Below are 24,583 nucleotides of genomic sequence, written 5' to 3' on the forward strand. Positions count from 1 at the left end.
CTATCATTTTAGATCAAGGCATCCATAGTGTGGAACACGAAAAGCTGTGTAACCTCTTCACCAAAAAATATGATGGGATAAATTGATCGATGGTAGCGCCTTTAAATATTCTAAAATATCATTTTACTGGGTAACGTTTTTTCCACAATGAAAAAAAATGTTTCCATTGGAGTTTACAGATTAAACAATAGCAATAGGATGAGTCTCTAGACATATTTGAAGTGATATACAGATCCTGTTTTATCAAACGACAATACAGTTGCAGCTCTTGAACCTATTATTTTAATAACTGCGCTGAGTGAGTGATTACTTCATTGATTCATCGACCAGTGTAACATTTCACCAATTTAATAATACTGTTCGCATCGAAGACAGAGTAAACACAAATAAGATAAAAACATGCCTGATCAGACGAACGAAAACAGGAAGAACAGGTCATACAGTGATGATTTTGTAAGTCTTTTCGGCACTGATGGTGGCAGCAACAAGCCGAAGGATAAGAATGACAACATTACTAATGTGAACCCCAGCAATCTAAGAACAACTTTTGGATCACTACAAGACCATCACGATATGCCCAATAATGATATAACGCCGAACATCCTTTTAGAACAGCTAGCATATGTGGATAATTTTCTACCATCCTTAGAGAGGGATTTTAACAATTTGGATTCGTGGATGATGGGGGATGATAACGCTACTACAAATAATGGTCATATGAATCCTTCTCAATTAAATGCAGTCACCTCCTATAATAATATTGACTCCTTTAATTTAGATGACCAACTAGCGGCGGAACTTAGTGCATTTGCTGACGAGTCTTTTATCTTCCCTGATGAGGATAAACCAGCAAAGGATGATGAAGATGATAAGAAAGATGAGGAGAAGAATGAAGATGAGAAGAGAAAATCCCATTTTCTTACTCAAAGAAGGAATAATTTCCTAACTTCCCAATATGACCAATCTAAATCAAGATTTTCTTCTAAAAATAAAATTAAGAATCAACACAACGAAGATAATAATGACAATGAAGAACAGATACCTACAGATGATCATCAGATCACAAGTTTTACACCATCGCCTCAAAATCATGACCATGGCGGTTTTACTAATTTTGATGTTATAACTGCACCTCTTACAGAGGCCGAAAGAACTACTTCCAACTCAATGCTACCTCCACAACAGCATGTTCCAATCATGCCGTCACCATTAAATAATACCATTAATAATTATCAAACTACTATTCAAAATAATCAGTGGGCTCCAACACACCAACAAATGCCAATACACCAATCTCAATCGATGTCATCTATCTCATCAACTATACATTCCAGTAGTACAACTAGCGCTAACCCATCAAATTCAACAATAAGTTGGCAACCTAACCGGCACCAACAGCAAAAACAAACACCAATATTATCCAATATTCAAATGCCAGATTACTCCAATATTCCTACATCTACACTGATTTCACTCCTACCTCGAGTGAAAGTTCCACCTGGTGCATATCACTCTTTAATAAGGGCAGGTTTCCAACCAGATCAAATTGACGCCATCTCGGCTATTATAGCATATAATGAACAACAGAAGAGTCATGCGGCACTTACTAACCCAAATAATAATAATAATAATAATCTGAATATTAATGATCAATTACGAACAGAGAGTGGTGCCGATGTTTTGTTACAACTATTATCTAACGGCGCACCTCAAAAGGAACAAGAAACAAGCACGGTCTCCCATTCAACTTTACCATTAAAGCGAAATAATCAAGGTGTTCCGCTGCAGAGTGTTTCTGGAAATGATAAGCCTCCAAGAAGTGAAGATGAGAAGGAGGGTGAATCCAGTAATAAGAAAGCAAAACTGCAAAAAGATAAGAAACAAAAGGAAGAAAGTCTGGAAAACTCTATAAGGCAGTTGGGTGATTTAGCGCTAGAACTACAAATGAAAATTCATTCGCTTGAAATGGAAAACAAACTATTGAAAAAGATGGTATTAGAAAGTGAGAATGAAGGAGGAAAGGAGGGAATGGATAAAGAAGATGGGAAAATCAAGACTAATGATTAAGGAGTTGAGAATAAGTAGCGTATGTATGTATATATACTTCCTTATAGAATAGCTTATAATAAACTTCAATTGTAATTTTAAATTAATTTTTTTAATTTATCAAAAGAAAAGCCAAATTATAGTTACGACAAATATTAAAAAATTTTCAATTCCTCCTAGATAATGAAAATAAAAACTTTGAAATAAATTTGTTATGAAGTTATGATAAAATAACTTCATCCCCTTGATTTATAACTACCGGGAGATCATCTATCCAGATTTCCCTCTACTGTAAAATCCGCATAATCATCATTCTCTGTCAGTAGTTTTCCTCTCATAATAAATGACGCGTAAAACATGTGCGACGCGTAAATTTCCATATTTTTCAAATCTCTATTTAGCTAAACAAAGAGACAATATTCATTTCGTTTCCATTTAACAATCTAGTGTCAATAAGAAAGCAGTCACCTCTGAAGCATTGGCAGCAGAAAACGTAAACCCTCAACTATGAGTTCGAAGGAGAAGAGATTAGAAAATTTAAAGAAATTGCAAGCACAACGTGCAGGTGTCGATGCCAGCGATAGTGAAGTAAGTGAAGAGGATAAATTGTACGATGAAGTGGATGAAAACGAATATAGACGTAGGAAGCGCCAAGCTTTGTTACAGGATGACTTTGTTGTCGATGATGATGGTGTTGGATATGTTGACCGTGGTGTGGATGAATGGGACGGAAGAGACCAGTATTCAAGTGAGGATGATGACGAAGTTAAAGATGGAGTAAACGATCAAAAAAAGAAATCAAAAAAAAATAAGAAACAAATAAGTGATCTAATTCGGTCGCAACACTCTAAGACCGTCTTGTCTGGCCAAGTCACCAACAACACTCTAAAGAAGAAGATTGCAGTGGATGATTTTGATGATATCTTAGGTGAATTTGATACAGGTGATGTTGAAAAACAGTCGTTCCCAAAGGCCATTATTCCAAAAAATAATTTGAATGTAAATAAATTGCCATCCTCTCCATCCATCTCATTGGGGAAAAAAAGGGTTTCTTCTTCCACAATTCATTCTAGCAATAAAAAGCCTAAAGTCGAAATAAATTCAAGCATTAATATTGATTCTTCGCCGTTGAAGTCGCAGCATAATAAATCACTAATGAATAATGACTTTGCTGGTTTACTTGATGATGTTGAAAATTCGCCAACAATGGTTAAACAAAAAGTGATACCAAAAGAAGAAGAAGGGGATGTCACCCCTGTCGCTCTTGATGACGATAGTGATGATGATATTATATACAAAAGAAGAACAATGAGAAGTGTTACGGCAAGTAGAGAAATCAATCTGAACTCCAAAAGCAATCCTTCCACGTCCCCATTTGTTACTGCACCTGCTACCCCTAGCGATATAACTAAAACACCTTTCAGAAAGACTTTAGAAAGACAAACATCAGAGCATCTTGTTTTTCCAAACAAATATTCCAAAGAACAAATTGTTAATCCAGAAAACGGCAAGTTCCAAATGTTCTGGATGGACTTTTGTGAGGTGAACAACTCTTTGATTTTATTCGGTAAGATAAGAACAAATGATGGTAATTTAATATCAGGTATGCTTCAGATCAATGGCCTCTGTAGAGAACTTTATTTTCTACCAAACACTGATAAAACACCAGAGGAAATTCATGAAGAAATTATTCCTCTTTTATTAGAGAAATATGGTTTGCATGATATTAGGGCAAAACCAGAAAAGATGAAATACGCATTTGAGCTGCCAGGTATACCTCATGAATCGACATATTTGAAAGTTTTGCTACCATTCCAAACACCAAAAAGTAGTAACGATTTAATTCCGCCAGATTTATCAAGTGAAACTTTTAACCATGTATTTGGTGGTAACACAAACATATTTGAGGCGTTTGCAATTCAAAATAAAATTATGGGTCCATGCTGGCTTGAAATAAGCAATGGGGACTTTAATTCTCTTCAGAACTCCTCAAATTGTGCCGTCGAAGTATCTGTTCACAAACCTCAAGACATTCAAGTTGCAGATAATAAGACAACTCCTGATCTGAAGTGTATATCGTTGGCTGTTCAAACTGTTATGAATTCGAAGGAAAATAAACAAGAGATTGTAGCTATAACAATATCTACATACAACAACCTTTCCTTGGATTCTCCAATCCCAGAAGATTTACAACCAAATGATATTGTCACTTTGGTAAGACCACCACATGGTGAGCATTTTCCACCGGGGTTAGCAACCTTAGCAGGTCAAAAGTTGAAAGGTAAGATTCGTCAATTTAATATGGAAAAACCTTTGTTAGCATGTTTTTGTGCTATGATGAAGGTATTAGACGCGGATGTGATAATTGGTCATCGTTTGGAAAATGTTTATTTGGACGTATTAGTTCACCGAATGCATGACTTAAATGTTCCTACTTTTAGCTCTGTCGGTCGTCGTTCAAGAAAGACTTGGCCAGATCGATTTGGTAAAGGGAACCAAAATATGAATCACTTCTATATTCGCGATTTATTTGCCGGGAGGTTATTATGTGACATTGGTAATGAAATGGGTCAGTCTCTAACTCCTAAATGCCAAAGTTGGGATCTAGCAGAAATGTATCAAGTAACCTGTCAACACGATCATAAACCATTGGATATTAACTATCAAAATCCTCAATACCATGATGATGTTAATTTATTATCAATGGCTTTGCAGGAAAATATTACAAACTCTATGATTGCAGCAGAAGTGTCATTCAGAATCCAGATGTTATCGTTAACAAAACAATTGACCAATCTAGCTGGTAATGCATGGGCACAAACCTTAGGTGGTACAAGAGCTGGTAGAAATGAATACATTTTACTGCATGAATTTAAAAGAAATGGTTATATTGTTCCGGATAAAGAAACGAATAAGATGAGGTCCCAAAGACAACAAAAAAAGGCTGATGAACAAGGGGATGGGGAGGTAAATACTGGGGCTGCTTCAAAAAAGGCAAAATATCAAGGTGGTTTAGTTTTTGAACCAGAGAAAGGTCTGCATAAGAATTATGTTTTAGTGATGGATTTCAACTCTCTATATCCATCGATTATCCAAGAATTCAACATTTGTTTTACCACGGTGGAGAGAGACCCAGAAAACATTGAGGAATTGCCAGAGGTCCCATCAACAGACATTGAACAAGGTGTCCTACCGCGTTTATTAGCCAATTTGGTTCAACGTCGTCGTGAAGTGAAAAAGATAATGGCTACAGAAAGTGATCCTCACAAGCGAGTCCAATGTGATATTAGACAACAAGCTTTAAAATTAACCGCTAATTCCATGTATGGTTGTTTGGGGTATGTCTATAGTAGATTTTACGCTAAGCCATTGGCTATGTTGGTTACAAACAAGGGTAGAGAAATTTTAATGAATACAAGACAATTAGCTGAAAATATGAATCTTCTAGTTGTTTATGGTGATACTGATTCCGTTATGATTGATACTGGTTGCGATAATTATGCTGATGCCATTAAGATTGGTAATAATTTTAAGAAGTTGGTAAATGATCGTTATAAACTTTTAGAAATCGACATCGATAATGTTTTCAAAAAGTTGCTATTGCATGCAAAGAAGAAGTACGCCGCATTAAATGTAAGTATTGATAAAGAGGGGAAGGAGCGAACTGTCCTAGAAGTGAAGGGTTTAGACATGAAACGTCGTGAATTCTGTCCACTTTCCAAAGATGTTTCAACTCATGTTTTGACTACAATATTGTCTGATAAAGATCCGGAAACCGCGTTACAAGAAGTGTATGATTACCTTGAAAATGTTAAGAACAAAATGGAAAACAACGAGATCAGAGCAGATAAATATAAGATTAATATGAAGCTTTCAAAAGATCCTAAAGCCTACCCAGGTGGTAAGAATATGCCTGCTGTTCAAGTAGCATTGAAAATGAGAAAGGCAGGTAGAGTTGTTAAGGCAGGTTCCGTAATAACGTTCGTCATTACTAAACAAGAGGAGTCGGAAGATAAGGAAATAATACCTGCAGCTGATAGAGCGTACGCTTTGAATGAGGTTATGAAGAAAGATAGTAACTTGAAACCGGATCCTGAATATTATCTGGAGAAACAAATATTCGCACCGGTGGATAGATTACTAGAAAGAATTGAAAGTTTTGATGTTGTCAGATTGAGTGCAGCTCTTGGACTAGATAGTAAGAAATATCTCAGGAGGGGAGAGAATGGTGGCGGTACAGGTAACAGTATCGATAGTTTACAACCCTTAGAAACAACCATCTCAGATATGGAAAGGTTTGCTGAGGTTGCTCTACTTGAACTATCATGTCCTAACTGTAACATCGAATTTCCATTCGGTGGTATTATCGCTTCTAACTACTATCAAATGTGCTACAATGGCTTACAATGTAAGAAATGTGAACATATGTTCACGCCACTCCAAATAAGTTCCCAATTAGAGAGTTGTATTAGGTCACATATCTCGTTATATTATGCGGGTTGGCTAACTTGCGATGATTCAACCTGTGGAAACGCCACGAGACAAATATCAGTTTTTGGTAAGCGTTGTTTAAATGATGGCTGTACTGGTGTTATGAGGTATAGGTATTCTGATAAACAATTATACAATCAATTGCTTTACTTTGGATCGTTGTTTGATAGAGAAAAGAACAAGAACCAGGAATTAAAGCCCCTCTATTTAACTGGTGATTCCGATTTTCCAAAAGATTCATTAAAGGAATCGTCAATACGGGCCTTAAGTGAACAAAATAGAGAATTGTTGGAGGTCAACCAAGGTGTAGTCCAGAAATATTTGAGCGATTGTGGACGCCGTTATGTGGACATGGGGAGCATATTTGATTTCATGGTCTAATTACCTTGGATATATATGGATATAGAATGATCGTGTAGTGTACTGTGTAGAATTAAAGATAGGTTTATTGAATTAGAGTCCGATGTTATCTCGGCCGGCGCAAGCAAATCACGATAAGAACAAATTTACTTACAGCTGAATACTTCGAAGAAACACTGCAACCTACTCCTAAAGAATCTTTAGCTTAATTTAAGATCGAGAAGAGATTAAAATCATCGTTTAAGGGAACACCACTGAAAAAGCATATTCCCCATCGACGCATATATTGTTGTAACTAGGTGATGAATAACCAAAGCAAAACACAGTCCTCCTCATCTAGAAATGTTGCCATACCTGTCATTAAATGTACCTCAGAACAAAATGGGCTGGGGACTTCAATAAATAGAAAATCCTCTATGGCACAATCATTGAAACCAAGCTTGGCGGCTAGTGTTGATTCTCATGTCCTGATCGATATAAATTCTCCAAATTTTAGAACCGGTAAGAATATAAAGGAAGATGAGATAATAAATAGCTTAAGGACCAGTTATCTCAGTAATCATTTTACTGAAAGCTCCGATACATCTCAAAAAGAACCTACTTCAAGTTCCTATGTAACAGCGTTAGATCGAATACCTTCCAATAATATTGAACTTGACCCAAATCTTCAGAAATCTGGTGGTGATATTACGAGAGAAATCTACAGATTTGCATCTTCTAATGAACCCCAAAAAATGAAACTTGCTAAGTCGTTGGAGGATGTCACCCTTTCTTCAGAAAGCAGAAGAAGAGAATCTAGTGCAAGCGGTATAAGGATTCCAGGCGGATTCAGGCGGGAGTTTATAGTTAACAAAATCAGACAGGGGCATCATCAAGTTGAACTGAAAACAAAAGACGGCTCAGCATCATCCCGTGACCTATTTTATGGATTGAATAACTTGGAAAACGCGATCTCTGATGATGATAACATATCTAATATTGACAAGGTCCCTTTCTTGACAAGGAATTTCTTGGAATTTCTTTATTTATATGGTCACTTTGCTGGTGAATCATTTGAGGATGATTTCTTACCGGAAGATGAAGGTGGTTTTGTTGATGAAAGAACCTCATTACTTCCTTCACAAAGTAGACTATCAAGGAAGGCAATTGCCTCTGCAAGGGGTACTGCTTCAGACAGCAAGACATTTTTATTGTTGTTGAAATCGTTTATTGGAACCGGTGTATTATTTTTACCTGGCGCATTTCATAATGGAGGGCTAACCTTTTCCATTTGTATGCTATTATTCTTTGGCATATATTCGTACTGGTGCTACATAATTTTAACTAAAGCAAAAGTTGTCACCGGTGTGTCATCGTTTGGTGATATAGGTCTAAAACTTTATGGTCCATGGATGAAGGCGATCATTCTATTTTCCCTTGTCGTCACTCAAATCGGGTTTTCAGCAGCATATATGATATTTACAGCAAAGAACCTTAGCCCATTTGTTGAAAATTTTCTAAGAATCCCTGATTTAGACTTAGCATACTTAATGGGACTACAACTCCTCGTGTTCATTCCACTTTCCTTTGTTAGAAAAGTTTCAAAATTATCATTTCCGTCACTTCTCGCAAATTCCTTTATAATGTTTGGACTACTAATTGTACTATTTTTTGTCAACAAGCACTTATTTATAGACTTAGGTATGAGGCCTGCTGATGGTGTCATCCTGGGGGTCAACTATGAAAGATGGACTCTTTTCGTAGGTACGGCAATATTTTCATTTGAAGGTATAGGATTAATTATCCCTATTCAAGATTCTATGAAAAATCCTGAGAAATTTCCTTTAGTTCTGGGACTAGTATTGATTACAGCCACAATACTATTCATCAGTATTGCAACAATTGGTTATCTTTCATATGGGTCATCGATCGATGTCGTTATTCTGCTGAACTTGCCTCAATCAAACATATTTGTAAATTTGATTCAATTGTTCTACTCTCTAGCGATCATGCTATCCACACCGTTACAAATGTTTCCTGCAATTAAAATAATCGAAAGTAAATTGTTTCCCAAATTTATTAAGGTATATGCTAAGGATGGGAATAGTCCAGGAAGTTACGAATTAAGTTTAAATTCTGGGAAATTAAATTGGAAAGTAAAGTGGTTAAAGAATTTTGTAAGATCAATCATCGTTACTTTGGTCGTATTAATTGCTTACTTAGAGGTGGAAAATCTGGACAAAGTTGTTTCCATCATTGGATCTTTGGCCTGTATCCCCCTTGTATATATATATCCTCCATTGCTGCATTTAAGAAGCCATAGCATACCATTTTCTGTGAATCAAAAGGTTAAGTGGCGCGTACTTTTTGATTATTTACTAGTAGGGTTTGGTACAGTCAGTATGTTCTACACATCATACCAATCCATATTTAGTAATTGACCCATACTTTTTCCTTAACTATCTATTTTTTTATAAGTATTTAATTGATAATTACAGTCACCCTTTAGATAACAAAATTTACCATTGCGCGATTCGGACATAAGCCAATGAATTTATTGGAATAAAGTATCTGATGGGAGCACCTCGAGAAATCTTTTAACGATTATATTAGCAAGGGCAGACATATACTTACATCCTAAAATGTCTGATTACTACCATAACATTGAACCACTTAAGACAGCAGTAGATGAGATACCAGTCAAGTTCTCATATTTCAAGGGGAAGCCGGAGTTGTTAGAGAGTATTTTACCCGAGGGTGATCAGGTTACTCAAGCACCATTACTTACCAGAGCTATTCATTGATGTAGGTTGGAATTTACTCGGAATTATGTATACTGTGAATCGAAGATAAATTTGTGGAAATATCAAACGGAAACGAGATATGCAATCTCAAAAGGTTATTTAATGAATGAAATATTCACTGACAAGGCGGAGAATAGAGAGTTATTAGTTCCTGGTTCTATTATTGCTTTGGGGATGTTTTTTACTGGGAGAATACTGACGAATAAACAAAACTGGTCGCATAAGAACTTAAATATCTTGGGGAAATTGAGTACTTCTCTCCCTTCGAGAATATTGATTCCTTGGACCATGGCTGGCATTGTATTTTCCAAATGGACACCTGTTGCTTGGGGAAATCTTATTAAGAAGGAACCTACAGGGTTAGTCCTTTCTACCTATCACTCAATAAAAAGCGGTTATGAAGAAAATGTAATAAGGGTAAAGGAAAGTATATACAGAAACGCAGATGATTATTTGCAAAGAAGTGTCAGGCAAGCTAGAAAATCTATTATTAATAAACTAAACGATTAAAAATGCCTCTTCCTGTCTAGGATCCATCGGACATTTCACATTACCTTATTTAATATTCATATTATATATAATTGACTGCAATACAATGACTTTCATTAGTTAACGGCAACCGGAACCAAAGGAATTTATTAAGCGATGGATATTCGTTGAGTATTGTCCATAAATATATATAACGGCAATTAGGTTCATCAGTGGTGGTGCCTGTTATTATCAGTGGTGTCTCTGCCAAGAAAGATAGAACCTTTATTAATCCAAAGCCGTCAGCAGCCATTCTGGCGCTTTTTCTTCGTTAATCTTAACTAATTTAGTATCAAATGCCTCGATCAATAGTTCTACCAGAATTCTACCACCTCTGCTCCCAGTAAACCTTCTATATTCTTCGGAGACGCTTGCTAGATTCCAGCCCATAATTCTTCTTAAACATCCGATGACTGTCCCAGTTCTATGTCTTCCCATACCACAGCACACCAGCAGGGGGTAATTATCTTGTGTAACAATAGTTTGCAATGCATTTATAATAGAATGTTCAGTGAGTCCATCCCAAGGATTATCATCTTCACCACCATCGGGATTAATGGCTGCAAATTGCAACTCTATCCCATGAGAGTCACAAAATTCCAACAAAGTATCTTGAGGTTCCTCGTTAGCTAACCATATGATAGTTTTCAGTCCTAGGTTTAATAAGAAGGGGAAGTTGACAGGAGATGGTTGTCCCGACCTATAAAGAAATCTCTCTACAGGACAGAAGTTCAAAGGTGGAACAATTCTTTCCTGTGGCGCATGAGATACCAGTATCTGTTTGTGTCCACATTCAGTTTCTTCATTAATGTAAATGTGATCATCCTCCTCCTCTTCCTCTTCTTCCTCATCCTCTTCTTCTTCCACTCTGGGTATAGTACCTTCTATCGTGGTTGTTTTGAGTTCAGCAGCTAAATTACGTACCACTTCGTCCAAACTATTTGGTAGTTCAGTCTTTGAAACCTGACTCACAGACATGATGGCGTCCCTAGACCTCTAATAAAGAATTATATGGGTGAATGTACCTCTGGATCCATTGCTGAAATATCTGCATAGCTAGTATTTCAAATAAAAAAGCGCGCAGGGTAAATTGTGGTAGCTTTACGTGTAAACTTGCTCTAAAATACGTCTACCTAATTGTGAAGTATATATACATGGTATACTTAGAACACCAATTCAGTAACAGGGATACCGAATCAATCATGGCCGCCACAGCAAAAGTGACTAAGGAGACCAAGCAAACCAAGCCTGCACAGCAGGCTGGTATGATAAAGGATTTCCAAGAGGCATACCATTTATCTATGAAATCTTATTGGGAACAAGTTAATAAAGATAGCAGATTGAAGTTGATCGATATTTTCTGTGCATTTTTAGTTATTCTTGGTGTCATTCAGTTTTCGTTTATTTGTTTGATTAGAGATAATTATCCATTCAATGCATTCTTGGCAGGTTTCATAATATGTGTGGGCCAGTTTGTGCTATTGATTAGTTTAAGGTTACAATTATTGAATCCATTCCAGAATATTTCCAGGAATAGGGCCTTTGGAGAGTTTGTTATTGCTAGCTTGGTGCTTCATTTTATTTGTCTACATTTCATCAATTGATCGAATAAATGATGTTGGTTTTAGAAATTCAAGGGAACCAAGACAACAATCTATGTAAAATTATACATATAAGTACGCACGCAATTTAAAAGATCGAATATAACATTTGGTACATATTATCATTATATATAATATCAATTAACTACTGAAATGGTTCCCTAATCAATGTTCTTTAAGTTTCCTTTTACAATCATCGCAATACCATTTACCCTTGGGTATTGTCTCTAATCCAATACATTGAAGATGAAACCATTCTAACTCACAATCTGCACCATCACAACCCACCATTTCCCCATATGCTACTTGGTTACAATAACAATATAATGGCTCTCCATATTCATTGGTTTTGAGACCGTTATTTGGAGTGGTAGTCGTAGTGGTAACATTCTCTTGATTGACTCTGTTACTTTTCACACCAGCAGGTGTTGGGCCTTCAAATGCAATTGTTGTAAGGTTGTTGGCCCGACGCCTACGTTTTTTCTGTTCTGGTCCATTGGTACTACCTGCTGTTGAGCCGTTAGCACCATTGGTTCTCTTCCTTTGATTCTGACCTTCATTATCATCAATTTGACGATTTGAGGTTATTGGGTTTCCATCATTACCCTTCTTGTTAGCTGCCATAGCTTCTCTTCTGGATTCACTTTTCAAAGCTTGTGATGATTTAGCGTTCCCTTTCGTATCCACTTTTTCCATCAGTTCATAATGTAAATGCATAGCAGGATGATTATCACCACCTAACCTTAACTTCTTAGGAATTTCCTCATTTCTCAAGACCACTTCATAAGCTAATTCCAACCTATTAGTCAACTGTTCCAAACTATCCACCATCAAAGAAGAAACATGCATTTTTTCCTCCAATGATGGCATTAATTCATCAAAAACAGTGTTAATTTCCGTTAGCTGTTTCTCCTTCAAAGAATGTTCCTCATCCTCTGTACTTATAAATTTATCAATCAAACCGTTAAGTAACGGTACAGAATGGACACATTTTGCCTCAATCTCATGAAGTAATGTGACATATCTTGAGGTTTCCATAGGGAACTGTTCCAAGGTGTCTGAAATATCGTTTAAACCTGGGAATAAGTTTGCTGGGGCAAGCATCGGACGTCTGTTCGTCATATTTTTAGCTTTCTGTTTGCTGTATTTGCGTTATGGGGTATTGCTTCCTGTTCGAGATAATAGAACCGATCATTTAACCTTAAACATTTCCATTATCATTAAAAGGTCAAGGGATCAAAGTCGTTCTGTATGTATGTCCCACAACCAAAAAAAATCAGAAACAATTGGTTGTTTGGCCGAGCGGTCTAAGGCGCCTGATTCAAGAAAATTAAATATCTTGACTGTGGAACACCACAGGAATACTCAGGTATCGTAAGATGCAAGAGTTCGAATCTCTTAGCAACCATTTATTTTTTTGAATTTATTCCAGTCCAAGAAGTGTCGATTAAATTTGGGTCAGAGATGGGCTAAGTTAGGTTCTTTATAGCATTAAGGTTAATGGGTTGAATACTTAACAGCTCTATCTAGAGATACATTTATGATAAAATTAGTTTTTGGTTAAAATTACTTATAAACCGATTAAAACGTTTCTAGAAGGATTTACATATGTATACATATTGTAGATGAAAAAGGTAGATATTCTTAAATTAAGGATATTAAATTTAGTGAGTTTCACTTGGGGTTTCGAAAACAATTTGCTTACCAGTCAACTTGCTGTAAACAGATTGGAAAGATTCCAACTTGTAGTCGATTTGTTGAACATCCTTGGAGTCCAATAAGACTTTTTGGATCTTGTTACCACCAACTAAGTATCTAACTCTCTTACCGACAATTTCAGCTGGGAAGACCATGTCTTCCAAGATTTTGTCATGGACAGAGGTCAAAGTTCTAGATCTTGGTCTCTTTTGTAATTGTCTGGAGGTTCTAGATGGCTTTGGTAAGATTCTTCTTTCAGCCAAGAAGATAACGTGACGGTCTGGGAACTTCTTTTCCAATTCACGAGTCAACTTGGTTTGAACCTTGTGGTAAGCAGCCAAAGATGGCACTGGAACAAAAACTGTCAAAGCCTTGTTACCACCAGCAACATCAATCTGTAATAAAATAAGGAATGAGACTCCCAATTATTGTTAGTAACATGTTCAAATTTTTTTTAAGTTTTCTTCATTAATTAATTTTTCGCATTCTATTCTCCTGGCTTGGTATTCCTAATAATGATAAGGGTATCTGTGATCCTTTCTTAGCTAGTGTAAGTACAAAACTGTACTATTCAAAATTTGGCTCATATTCAGTTTTTCCTTCTTCTAATAAGATATTATACCTTTTTCTTCCAGTCGGGATTTCTCGATAAAGCTCTACTTTGGCTTGCGAAAATTTTATATTAATGAGATTAACACAGACGGGGTATTTTAACATACTTCTCTAATGGATTTGATTTGCAATGGTCTCAATTCAGCCTTCAATTCTGGAGAAGAGTTTTCCAAATCAATGAAAGCTTGAGCAACTTGTAATTCCAATTCAGTTGGAGCTTGAGACAAAATCTTAGCTTGAGCAGAGGACATTTTTTGGTTGGATCTTTTTTCTACTTCTTTGTTCTGGAAAAATAAGACTTCCTTACGTATTCAATCTATAGTACGCCTTAACCGTCAATATGAATTCTGATTAGGTGTATCTGGGTTAGGTTCTGCGATTCCTGACTGGAGCAAGATGGCAACTTCCAAGGGAACTTCCTGGGTGTTCTGCCTAGCAGGAATCGATGAGTTCAATTCTGGAGAGAAGATTTCCTGCCTGGATCCCCCATAGTTAGGCGGACAATCTGAAAAATAGTGGAAAGACCAAATATAAAAATTAAAATATATTTTTACGGTGCACGGGTAAGCATAATGGTGCACGGAGTGAACTATTATACAGTCATAGAAAAAGTCCGAAATTTGGAAACCGAAAAAATAATGCATGGATTTTAGAATAATAAATAACTTACACATGGTTGAAATAATAATAATAACGATCATAACTTCATCTGGACTTTTAAGAAATAAGACACTAAGAATGGCAAACTGACGACCATCACTGGATACTGAATCATTAAAAAGAAGGCTGTACATTGCATTTGGATAGGTTCCAAGCAGTCAGTCGGAGTATAGCTCGCAGTGAAATAGATTAATGTTGTCATGGTAGGTAAATTCCAACTCACGGCTATAACGAAAAGCAACATTTTATCATCTTCCCAATTTACCCAACCAGCTTTAACGAGACGGTCACACCAAAGGACACCGAAGATTGGCATAATGCACTGTCTTAGAAACACTAGAATGCATGCAGATTTCCAAAACCCAGGATATAATTTACCAATCTTTAATTTCCCTAATGTGGCACCTAATAAAATTAAACCAAATGGAACTGAAGCTGCCCCCACATAACTTGTGAAATCCATTAAAAAACTCAAAGCGGGTTGTTGGTCGGGGGCCTGTTTTATATTTGGTGTGGTGGGTGTGGTAACGAAAAGAGCCTTCACCCATGGTATGAAGGCTATAATTAATGCTAATATGACTGCCATTGAACATGGTCTTAAACAATTCTTTGCAAAGAACACTAGCAATGAGGTTAATGGAAATTTTCTTAGCCAATCGGGGAGAAACGTCCCTGACTCTTCAATGTCCTTCTTACTCACAGTGGCGTCTGAGGTTAGCATTCTTGTCAAATTAGATGATTTAATTCGTTGTAATGTACTCTGTGACGTTACTGACGCCATATCGTTTTCTGAATCGTTGTTCATTAATGCAGTGTTGGGTCTTGTGTTACCGAATTGGTCTACATTGGAATATTCTCTAATAATGTCATTAAGGTTCTGAGGAGGTAAACTTCTTTGATCAATTGAACGAATGGGTAGTAAGCTATTTGTGCTCGTTACGCTATGATTTGTATTGCTCTTATGTAAGTTATCTTTGGAGGTAAATGCGACTGGGTGGCTCGCAGCTCTGTGATTAAGGTTGGTAGACGTATTTCTCTCTGCTCTGGAAAACGATCCTTCCACTGATGGATTGGAAGGTATAGATGAGATAGATGACTCAAGTGTTAACGATGAAGGATTTTCTACGGATTGCATTGTACTGGCACGTGATCCTGAATCGTTATTGTCTTGGTTGTCATGCAAACTTAAATCCTGCTCCACCGTCATAATTTGCTCCTCTTCAGTGTTATCTTCCTGGCTTTTTGAGTAATTATTAGAAACACTAGTATTTCCCTCAGAACTCTCCTTATAAGATTCACGGCTTGTTTCACGAGGATTTTCCTGTGTGGCACTAGGAGTCGTATTCTTATTCTTATTCTCATTAAGAGTTTGTAGCACACTCGATTCTGCTTCAGTCAACGCATTTTCTTCATCATTATAATGGAAATCGGATTCGATGAATCTAAAGCCACCCATATTAAACAAACAAATTAAAAACATTGCTAGAAAAATGATAACAGATGCGACACCTTTTTCACCTTCCTCTTCTGTGAAAATGAACCCTTGATCCATTGTTTGTAAGTATGCAATGGGCAAGTCACTAATGTTGGGGAACATACCACCTGCCAGGATTCCACCATACCATTTCTTGGGCACCCAAAGAAACCTTCTAACCAAGTAAGCGAAAAACAGTCCTGTACCGAAGATCAGTAACGAGGTGAGGCAGATGATCCCCACAGATTTAATATCCTTATCTTCAATATTGGCCACAATTTTATTAAAGGCCAAACATGGCAAAAGAACAGTCAGCACCACGTCAGATATGGTTCTTGTTGCTTCTGCAGTCAAGATCCCCATCTTGGAAAGCAGAAATCCCACCCCAATAATCAAATAGATTTTGATAATGGGTTTAACGGACGCCCAAATGGCCTGTCCTAACGTAATATGCACCATTGTATCTTCTCTTGAGACTGACAGGAGGTGTTCTTAACAAATGTTATATACTTTATCTTTGGACCCTGTCAATGAAGCATTCTTTATTGTCCTCATCGATTTGAAGGATTCGTGCGGGTTACGCCCAGCAGCGGAATTGGAAACAGGAAGCATAGTCGATATACTAAGAGAGAGAGAGAGAGAGAGTAAGAGAGGGTACGCACGGTCTATTAGTGTTAGTTATTAAAAGGAAACCAGCCAGAGATTCAACAGTGGTTTACATTGAACGTCAAATTGTCCCATTGTCGTTTTGTCGCTGCTAAATTCCAACCCCTTAAGATCCTACAGCCCAATTGTTACAACAATCAGGCAGTTCTCCTGGCAAAAGTTAACTTTACGACATTATAGAGACAAGTGGAAATCCAAACTACGATCTCCTACTGTTGGATCTATTTTTCAACGTCGAAAGAGAGGGAAATTACGTGAAAACGATTGGTCTACAAACAGAATGGAACCCAATGATCAGGAACCTCAGGAATCCAACATAATGAACAAACGCCAAAGGTTTCTGAATCTGATGAAGACGACAAAAGATGTCTACATCCCAAATTTAAAGTCAACACTCTCACAGCAGACATTTAAGGTGGTCAATGAACGAACTAATTCAGATAGCAATAACTTAGCCATTACTTGGCCTCCGGATCTGGATTTGCTATATTATCCGACGTACTCTACTTTTGATCCAAGTAACCCTTCTAAGGTAAATTCTACGATTCGCCTTAATGTCTTTGCACCTGGAAATCTGACAGGAAGGCGTAATAGGATCATAGTATCACTGTGTAAACAATATCTGAAGACCAACAATGATAGTGTTAATAATCAGCAGTCATTGCATGAACAAAATATAGAATATGGTACCGGTAGCCCAATGGAAAATTCTGTGTCATCCTTGAAAGATGCTGTGAAATCTGAGAATAGCACAACAACAGCGAATACGGAATTGGATACATTTAGTGAAAGAATTTCAGGGTTCTTATCGAGAACCTTTGAATCAGTTCCTGTGCGAGTCAAACTGAAATCGTTTTCTGAACATGAATCCATCGAGAATGTTTTCCAAACCGATAGTTCGGGGAACATTAATGTTAAATTGAGTACTGATTTTATCCCAGATGAAATTATTATTAGTATCAGGGAGGATTCTAAGGATCAAACAACTTATAGATATCCGATGGATTTTATTGAGCAGGATGGTTTTGCACTGATAAGTGACCTCGATGATACAATTAAGCACACAGGTATTACTGGCAACAAGAGATCGATGTTTCGAAACGTATTTGTTCACGATACTAGAAGTTGGACAATTAAGGGGATGCCATTATGGTATGATACATTACGCGATCACCTAAATGTTGATTTCTTTTATGTTTCTAATTCTCCAGTTCAGTTGTTTCCAATTGCTAATAATTTCATCAAGAGAGATTACCCGTGGGGTCCTTTATTCTTAAAGCAATACTCCGGGAATTTTTTGTCCAGTTTGATGACATCTAGCGCTAACAGGAAATTAGAACCTATCTGGAACATTATTCAGGACTTTCCCAAAAAGAAGTTTATATTGGTTGGTGACTCTGGGGAAAAGGATCTGGAAGCTTATATAAATACTGTTATGGAATTTCCAGATCAAATCATTGGTGTTTATATTCGTTGTTGTACCAATTCTATGAGCGATTTGGGAACGAAAGAGCAAGATAAAAAGGTTATGGATGATTTGAATCAAGAAATTTCAATCAATTATTACAATACCTCGAGAGAGAAGATAAAACGAATTCTTCCACGCATTCCACCCAAGAGGATTCAGCTTTCAGATGACCAATTAGAGAGAATCCAATCTTCTAGGGGGTCAGTTGGGCACCAAGATAATTCGTTTGTTGGTACACGTATGGGAACTAGTTCTACCTTGCCTAACCTCCCTCCTAGGCCTTATACATCCAAATCTGCTTCTTCCTCCTTTAGTGATATAAAGAGAAGAATTCAGTCTGACTCAGAATATGTTTTATCTTCAAGTCAAAACGATTATGGGAATTATGACACTCTCATTGACAACAAGGGAGAACACTGGAGGAAAAGGGTCTATCAAGCCATAGAACAACTGAATTCACTCAAACATTCCCATGATAAGATAAGGCTGTTATTTTTCATGGAACCAGAAGTAGCATTAGAGGATAGCGTAGTAAAATTAGAAGAACTTCAAAAGTCTATAACTCAATAACGTTTCCATATTCATACATATATTCATAAGCTTAGTCATTTCAATTATCCAATTGTATTTTTTATTGTATATTGTTTGGGGAAAACGCAGGCGTACATATTATGTGTTTATATATTATTCATATATATTCTGAGCCATGAGGGATATTATTAGTGAACAATTTTTGGGGTCGTATATTGGCATACGAATGACTTTTTATATCTACGCAGTTATAGACGACTTGATTTCAAAAGTTGGATTACTACCATCACCATAATCTTTAATTCCACTGTCGTTTTCATGATCTGCTTCTTTTAGCGCTTCAGTGAATTCTGTCAAATCCCAAGCTGAACCTTGAGTTGAATCAAGTGACATATCATCAGCATTGTCAATTTCAAAGTTTTTATTCTCTGAGGTTAGTTTTTGAACAATTTCACGACCAGATAGTTTCCTCTTGGCTTTCAACTTATTCTCAGCATTGATTCTTTCTATAATATGGTTCTTCTTCCACACGGCGAAATTTTCCATCGTGATTGGAGTCAATTTGGTCTTATCCAGTTTCTCTCTTTCGGTTTCAATGAATTCTTCCAAAGTAATCTTTGGTTGGTTCTCAAGTGCCTCTCTCTCCATTCTCTTCTGTTCCTTTGTCTTCAATTCAAACCCTTCAGGTAGAGAATGTCTGTACATACACTTGTCCCCATCATTGGGGCAAACCCAAAACCAACCATACTTACCATTTTCCACTGCCTCGATAAAAAATTTACACACCTTATCTGTCGTTGTCTTCGGGTTACCATGTTTTGAAGAGATAACAGATCTTAATTTCTCTTCATCCCAGTTATCCATAGTATCCTCTTCCTTCTCTTTCCTCACATCTTGGTACAAATCTTTCTTCTCCACTCTTCTTCCGACACTCAAATCATGAGAAAACTTACAGTTCTTCCCTTTGTTACAGTTTCCCAGCTTGAAAAGAGCACAAACAACGGTTTTTGGGTCTACACCAGCACGAACTCTTTGGTCAATGGCAGGATTGAAAAGAGCCCTTCTCTCAGCTTCTTGAGCTTCCTTCAACTTTTTTTCCTCTAATTTCTTACGTTTCAACTCCTCCTTCTTGGGGTCCAACCCTGTAGAATGCACTTGTTTGATGTATTTCTGCACTTTGGTGGACCTATTCTTATTTTTCATACCAAACGTCTTATCGACATTGTCCTTTTTTTTGCCTTGTTCCTGCTGCTTTTTCTGACTCTTTTTTGGTGGCATCCTTGCTAGTATATTTACTTCCCTATTTTGTCTGTTAGGTTAAACAAAAGGCTCTCCATGGAAATACAAATCAAACTAAGTCCACTTTTAAGAGTACTCTACCTCATCGATTTTCTTAATTCGCCAAAAAAAATTTGAAACTGTCTCCGTCCATAACGATAAATTCAGCGAAAGAAATCTGTAATTTCTGGATTTGAATTGAGGTGAAGTTGAACCTACAACCTATCGCCACGATCAGTAACGGTATCCCCTCAACACAGACTCCCGGATAGTATCTAGCATTGCAGACGCATATCCACTCTCACACAAGATGCCCCCTACTTCCAAAAACAAGAAAAGAAAAAGTAAAGCCAAACAAAGCCAGAAGAAGCATCATACGCAACAACCTACTCTGGAGAATGCTGAAATATACAAAGAAGGCGAGGATTATCCCACTTCAAGAGTCATTAAGAGAGCACCAAACGGTGACGTAATTGTGGAGTCTATCCAACCTTCCCCAGAAGAGACAGATCCCAGTATGAAAGTCTCCATTGCAAACAAACAGAAACAAAAGCAAAAACAACAATCAGCATCATTAGCTTTAACGCTGGATTCTCATTGGGAGTCTTTGTCGCCTCAGGAGAAAAAAGCTATTCTTAGAATAGAGAAGGAGCAGGTGTTACAAATTATTAGAAACTATCAAAATGATACTTCTTCCACCTCATCCAGTAATACTAGCGGCGGCAGTGGACATTCATGTAATTGCTCTGTGTGTGGAAGACGTCATATGGCCATGGATCAAGAAATGGAAAGGATTTATAACGTTTTATATTCACTCGATAAGATAAAAGATCCTGAATTGAATCCTGTTAAATTTCATCTTGGTATAATTAAAGAGTTACAGATATCTAAGAATAGTAATAATTCGAATAATCCCCCGACGATAAAAGAGTCTCAGAGTCATGATACAGAACACACTGATTTTGATGATGATAATCAAGTGATGAAGACTTTTCTTTCTTCCAATCCTGCACAATCACCAACAAATGATAAAGATTTGAAAGAAGAGGTGCTTCATTTCAAACAACTAAAACAGAAACAAGCGATGTCGCAAGGACATCTTGCAACTCCTGCAGCAGCTCCTGTTTTGAAGCAAGAGATAGATGAACAACAGTTACGAGAGAAATATTTAAATTTTACAAAAACATTCATATCGTCTCATCCTAAAATTGCCAAGGAATATGTGTCTAAAATGATGTCATACCCAGAAATGCGATCATTGACTAACGATTTAATGTCTCACGCATCATCTACTGCAATTACCAATCCTCGTAACTTCATTACCGCATTAGAGAATTTTGTTATGCCACCTGATAGTAATAATAAGGATACAGATACAAATAATCCCAGGGAGTTCACGACTATGTTACATAACGGCAAACCGTTAACTGCCAAGGAATACTCCGATCTGCAAAGAAATATAGCTGAAAGAATGACTTCATCTTACGATACAAAGAAGAAAGAATTTAATGAAGTTTCTCCTTTAGAGAAAGAGTTGTTTACTAGGTTTATGTTTGGTGATGATAGGGCTCATTTTGGTGAGTTAGTCATGAAATCCTTCAAAGAAAAATTCAATCATGAATTTGGTGGCAATTCTGTTAGTGCGTCTCTTGCCGCTGCAGCAGCGGCGGCGGCGGCTGCAACTTCTAATCCAGAACATAATGAAGTTGAGCATGAAACTGATCTTTATGAAGATGAATCCAATCATGAGGTGTTGTCAGAATATGATTATGAAGATGACGAAGAAGAGGATGACGAAGAAGATGATCTAGCCAGTGAAGATGATGCGTTAGAAATGGACCATGAAAGTTTCCAACAAATTCATGACATTTATGAACAGAAAAAAATTCGTAATGAGATAATTGGGGATCATCATGGTGCCCTAACTTCCAATGTACACGACGAAAAAAAATATCCCCATGATCATTCAGGAGAGGCGATTGACATGCATCATCAACACCAGCATTATGCTAACGAACATGCATACCACGAAGACGTTGATGAAGATTTGGACGTAGATGAAGATGAAGAAGATGAGGACTATGATGACGATGAGGATGAGGACAATGACGAAGAGGATGAAGATGAAGAGTATGATAGTGGCATCGATGAAGGTGAACGTCTTGAAGAGGGAAAAAAATTAATTCAAATTGCTATTACTAAATTACTTCAGGGTAGAATCATGGCGTCATATCATGAGAAACAAGCTGATGTCAATAGATTAAAGTTGTTGAAAGAATTGGAAGATGAGAAATTAAGACAAAAAGAGAGAGAAGAGAAGAAACAAAAAAAGAAAGAGAAGGAAAAGGAGAAGAAGAGACAACAACAATTGGCTAAAGAGGAAGAGAAGAAGAGGAAAGAATTAGAACAAGAAAGACTTCGAAAAGAATCTGAACAACGTGAACTAGAAAGGCGTGAAGCTCAAAGAAAGAAGGTTGAAGAGGCCAAAAGGAAGAAGGATGAAGAAAAAAAACGCAAACTTGAAGAGCAACGTCGTAGAGAAGAACAGCAGGAGCAACAGAGAAAGGTGAAAGAAGATCTTAGAAGAAAACGTGAAGAGGAGAAAAAACAGAAAGAAGAAGAGTTGAAGAAATTGAAGGATGAAAAAAGACAAGAGCAGAAAAGATTGCAGGAAGAGAAAAGATTGAGAGAAGAGAAAAAACTAAAGGAGCAACAATTGCAAAATAAAAAGGCTGCAGAATCTCAGAAGAAAACGGCAAAAAAAACTGTTAAAAGTCTTGAATCGAAGCAACTTAAAACTAGAACTTCTCAAAATCCATCTCCTAAAGAATCGTTGCCAGAATTGCCTTTCTCAACTGCAAAGAAAAGTGTTGACGATGACATATTTGCTATGATAAATGCAGCCACGGCATTAAACCCGTCACGTTCCCCATCGAACTTGGCCAGATTTGTTCAACCAAACTCATCAATCTCACATGATATTTCACCTATGAACCAAGTGCAAGGCTCTAACCAGTTCGTCCCCCAGGATGAAAATGTTCAAGGTTACGTACAGTCCACAAATTCTATGACGTTACCTAATGGATCATATATGCATTCAACTTCTGAGAATTCGGCTCTTGATGACAGATTTTCCTTGGGATCGTTGACTTCAGCATTACCGGGAATGCCTACACATCAGTTACCTGGTCCACCAGGCATTGTCCCAAATGCGCCGTTTGGAATGCCATCTTGGAATAACTTCCCGAATATGCAGGACTCGGCAGTGCAACAATCTTTCCCATCTAATAACCAACCGGCAGTCCCATCCCTCGGTCTTCCAAATAACCATACCAACCAAAGGAAATCATTGGCAGATGAATTACAATCTTTAACTACCATGCTATCTTCTGCGGGTTTAGATGATTCCAATTTTTCGCCACCTGCAACATTTCAACAAAATTCGTTATGGAATGATCAACATCCCACATTGAGAAGTAACCAAATTGGTTCTAACACAAAGGCTTCAGTTGGGTCGATGGGGTTAGAAAATGGGAATCCGTCTTCAATTAACATGGGCACACCATCATTAACATCTGCTACTCCATTACCAACGCACAGAAGTTCGATCTGGGATACACATGACGGTAACAATACTTCAAACAGCGGTACTCTAGCAATGGATCACTCTCATTTATTATCTAGTATTCCAAGCCTTCCAAATAGTAGTGATTCTGCCAATTATCTGTCATCAAATATCTGGAACAATAATTCTGTTCCATATGATAATAATAATAATAATATGAGTCTACCTCGAGGAGCTGTTTATCCTGTATCGACCAATGCAAACGGTCCAAATATGTTAGAGACAATTTACAAGAACTACGTGAATATAGCTGCCAAGGACTTGACAACTCAATATCTTTCAGTTGACACTCTCTATCAAAGTCTGTTAGGAGTTGGACTGGATTATCCGTCATTTATTAATTGCCTACTAAATATGAGGAACTCGTACGGTTGTGAAGTGCTAACAACCCCAGCAGGATTGATTAGCCATGTAAAGATGATAGGCCCTGAGCAAGCTACAAGACCCGAAACAAGTTTATTGAATGGTATTCTTGATAATGTGAACGATAGCATGTCCTTCCAGAATACCTCAAGTATGCTGAGTCTTCCAACCCGAACTCCACATCCAGAAGCCAATGCCATTCCATACAATGTATAATTAGCTACTGCTTTATACATTATCCTACTGTATCCCTCCTATAAATATTTTACCTATTTATTCTTTAATGCTATTCATAAAGTTTTATTTCTCAAGTTACAAGTGTAAGCCAGTTCGATGACTACGTAGCGTCAACTCACCAAAATTTTTTTTCGAGGCGCGAGCATTCATCCAAGTAACGTT

At 37.2% G+C, this 24,583-nt stretch overlaps 12 protein-coding genes and 1 non-coding gene across 13 annotated transcripts; 8 read left to right on the forward strand and 5 right to left on the reverse strand.

The window, feature by feature from the left end:
• Positions 1–399: 399 nt before the first annotated feature.
• MET4 (Met4p) lies at positions 400–2,067 on the forward strand (the record flags this gene model as incomplete). Its single annotated transcript, XM_003677452.1, has 1 exon — positions 400–2,067. One exon carries the CDS (start codon positions 400–402, stop codon positions 2,065–2,067), a length of 1,668 nt encoding a protein of 555 aa, XP_003677500.1.
• A 486-nt stretch (positions 2,068–2,553) lies between these two features.
• Positions 2,554–6,918, forward strand: POL1 (DNA-directed DNA polymerase alpha catalytic subunit POL1; the record flags this gene model as incomplete). Its single annotated transcript, XM_003677453.1, has 1 exon — positions 2,554–6,918. One exon carries the CDS (start codon positions 2,554–2,556, stop codon positions 6,916–6,918), a length of 4,365 nt encoding a protein of 1,454 aa, XP_003677501.1.
• A 281-nt stretch (positions 6,919–7,199) lies between these two features.
• On the forward strand, positions 7,200–9,317 carry AVT4 (Avt4p; the record flags this gene model as incomplete). Its single annotated transcript, XM_003677454.1, has 1 exon — positions 7,200–9,317. The coding sequence occupies one exon, from the start codon at positions 7,200–7,202 to the stop codon at positions 9,315–9,317; it is 2,118 nt and encodes a 705-aa protein (XP_003677502.1).
• Positions 9,318–9,782: 465 nt separating this feature from the next.
• On the forward strand, positions 9,783–10,190 carry MIC27 (Mic27p; the record flags this gene model as incomplete). Its single annotated transcript, XM_003677455.1, has 1 exon — positions 9,783–10,190. One exon carries the CDS (start codon positions 9,783–9,785, stop codon positions 10,188–10,190), a length of 408 nt encoding a protein of 135 aa, XP_003677503.1.
• A 246-nt stretch (positions 10,191–10,436) lies between these two features.
• Positions 10,437–11,186, reverse strand: OCA1 (putative tyrosine protein phosphatase OCA1; the record flags this gene model as incomplete). Its single annotated transcript, XM_003677456.1, has 1 exon — positions 10,437–11,186. One exon carries the CDS (start codon positions 11,184–11,186, stop codon positions 10,437–10,439), a length of 750 nt encoding a protein of 249 aa, XP_003677504.1.
• A 176-nt stretch (positions 11,187–11,362) lies between these two features.
• On the forward strand, positions 11,363–11,812 carry OST2 (dolichyl-diphosphooligosaccharide-protein glycotransferase; the record flags this gene model as incomplete). The annotated part of the gene is made up of 1 exon (XM_003677457.1): positions 11,363–11,812. The coding sequence occupies one exon, from the start codon at positions 11,363–11,365 to the stop codon at positions 11,810–11,812; it is 450 nt and encodes a 149-aa protein (XP_003677505.1).
• A 162-nt stretch (positions 11,813–11,974) lies between these two features.
• On the reverse strand, positions 11,975–12,931 carry PHO23 (Pho23p; the record flags this gene model as incomplete). Its single annotated transcript, XM_003677458.1, has 1 exon — positions 11,975–12,931. One exon carries the CDS (start codon positions 12,929–12,931, stop codon positions 11,975–11,977), a length of 957 nt encoding a protein of 318 aa, XP_003677506.1.
• A 166-nt stretch (positions 12,932–13,097) lies between these two features.
• Positions 13,098–13,217, forward strand: NCAS0Gtrna18L. The gene is made up of 2 exons: positions 13,098–13,136; positions 13,173–13,217. It is a non-coding gene; the product is annotated as a tRNA-Leu (tRNA).
• Positions 13,218–13,473: 256 nt separating this feature from the next.
• On the reverse strand, positions 13,474–13,662 carry RPS7B (40S ribosomal eS7 domain-containing protein; the record flags this gene model as incomplete). Its single annotated transcript, XM_003677459.1, has 1 exon — positions 13,474–13,662. One exon carries the CDS (start codon positions 13,660–13,662, stop codon positions 13,474–13,476), a length of 189 nt encoding a protein of 62 aa, XP_003677507.1.
• A 1,154-nt stretch (positions 13,663–14,816) lies between these two features.
• Positions 14,817–16,712, reverse strand: NCAS0G02690 (uncharacterized protein; the record flags this gene model as incomplete). Its single annotated transcript, XM_003677460.1, has 1 exon — positions 14,817–16,712. The coding sequence occupies one exon, from the start codon at positions 16,710–16,712 to the stop codon at positions 14,817–14,819; it is 1,896 nt and encodes a 631-aa protein (XP_003677508.1).
• Positions 16,713–17,199: 487 nt separating this feature from the next.
• APP1 (phosphatidate phosphatase APP1) lies at positions 17,200–18,957 on the forward strand (the record flags this gene model as incomplete). Its single annotated transcript, XM_003677461.1, has 1 exon — positions 17,200–18,957. One exon carries the CDS (start codon positions 17,200–17,202, stop codon positions 18,955–18,957), a length of 1,758 nt encoding a protein of 585 aa, XP_003677509.1.
• A 201-nt stretch (positions 18,958–19,158) lies between these two features.
• TMA46 (translation machinery-associated protein TMA46) lies at positions 19,159–20,196 on the reverse strand (the record flags this gene model as incomplete). Its single annotated transcript, XM_003677462.1, has 1 exon — positions 19,159–20,196. The coding sequence occupies one exon, from the start codon at positions 20,194–20,196 to the stop codon at positions 19,159–19,161; it is 1,038 nt and encodes a 345-aa protein (XP_003677510.1).
• A 310-nt stretch (positions 20,197–20,506) lies between these two features.
• Positions 20,507–24,400, forward strand: NST1 (Nst1p; the record flags this gene model as incomplete). The annotated part of the gene is made up of 1 exon (XM_003677463.1): positions 20,507–24,400. The coding sequence occupies one exon, from the start codon at positions 20,507–20,509 to the stop codon at positions 24,398–24,400; it is 3,894 nt and encodes a 1,297-aa protein (XP_003677511.1).
• Between the last annotated feature and the right edge of the window lie 183 nt (positions 24,401–24,583).

The sequence above is a fragment of the Naumovozyma castellii genome, chromosome 7 (genome assembly GCF_000237345.1).
Source record: "Naumovozyma castellii chromosome 7, complete genome".
In the NCBI taxonomy this organism is placed as follows: domain Eukaryota; kingdom Fungi; phylum Ascomycota; class Saccharomycetes; order Saccharomycetales; family Saccharomycetaceae; genus Naumovozyma; species Naumovozyma castellii.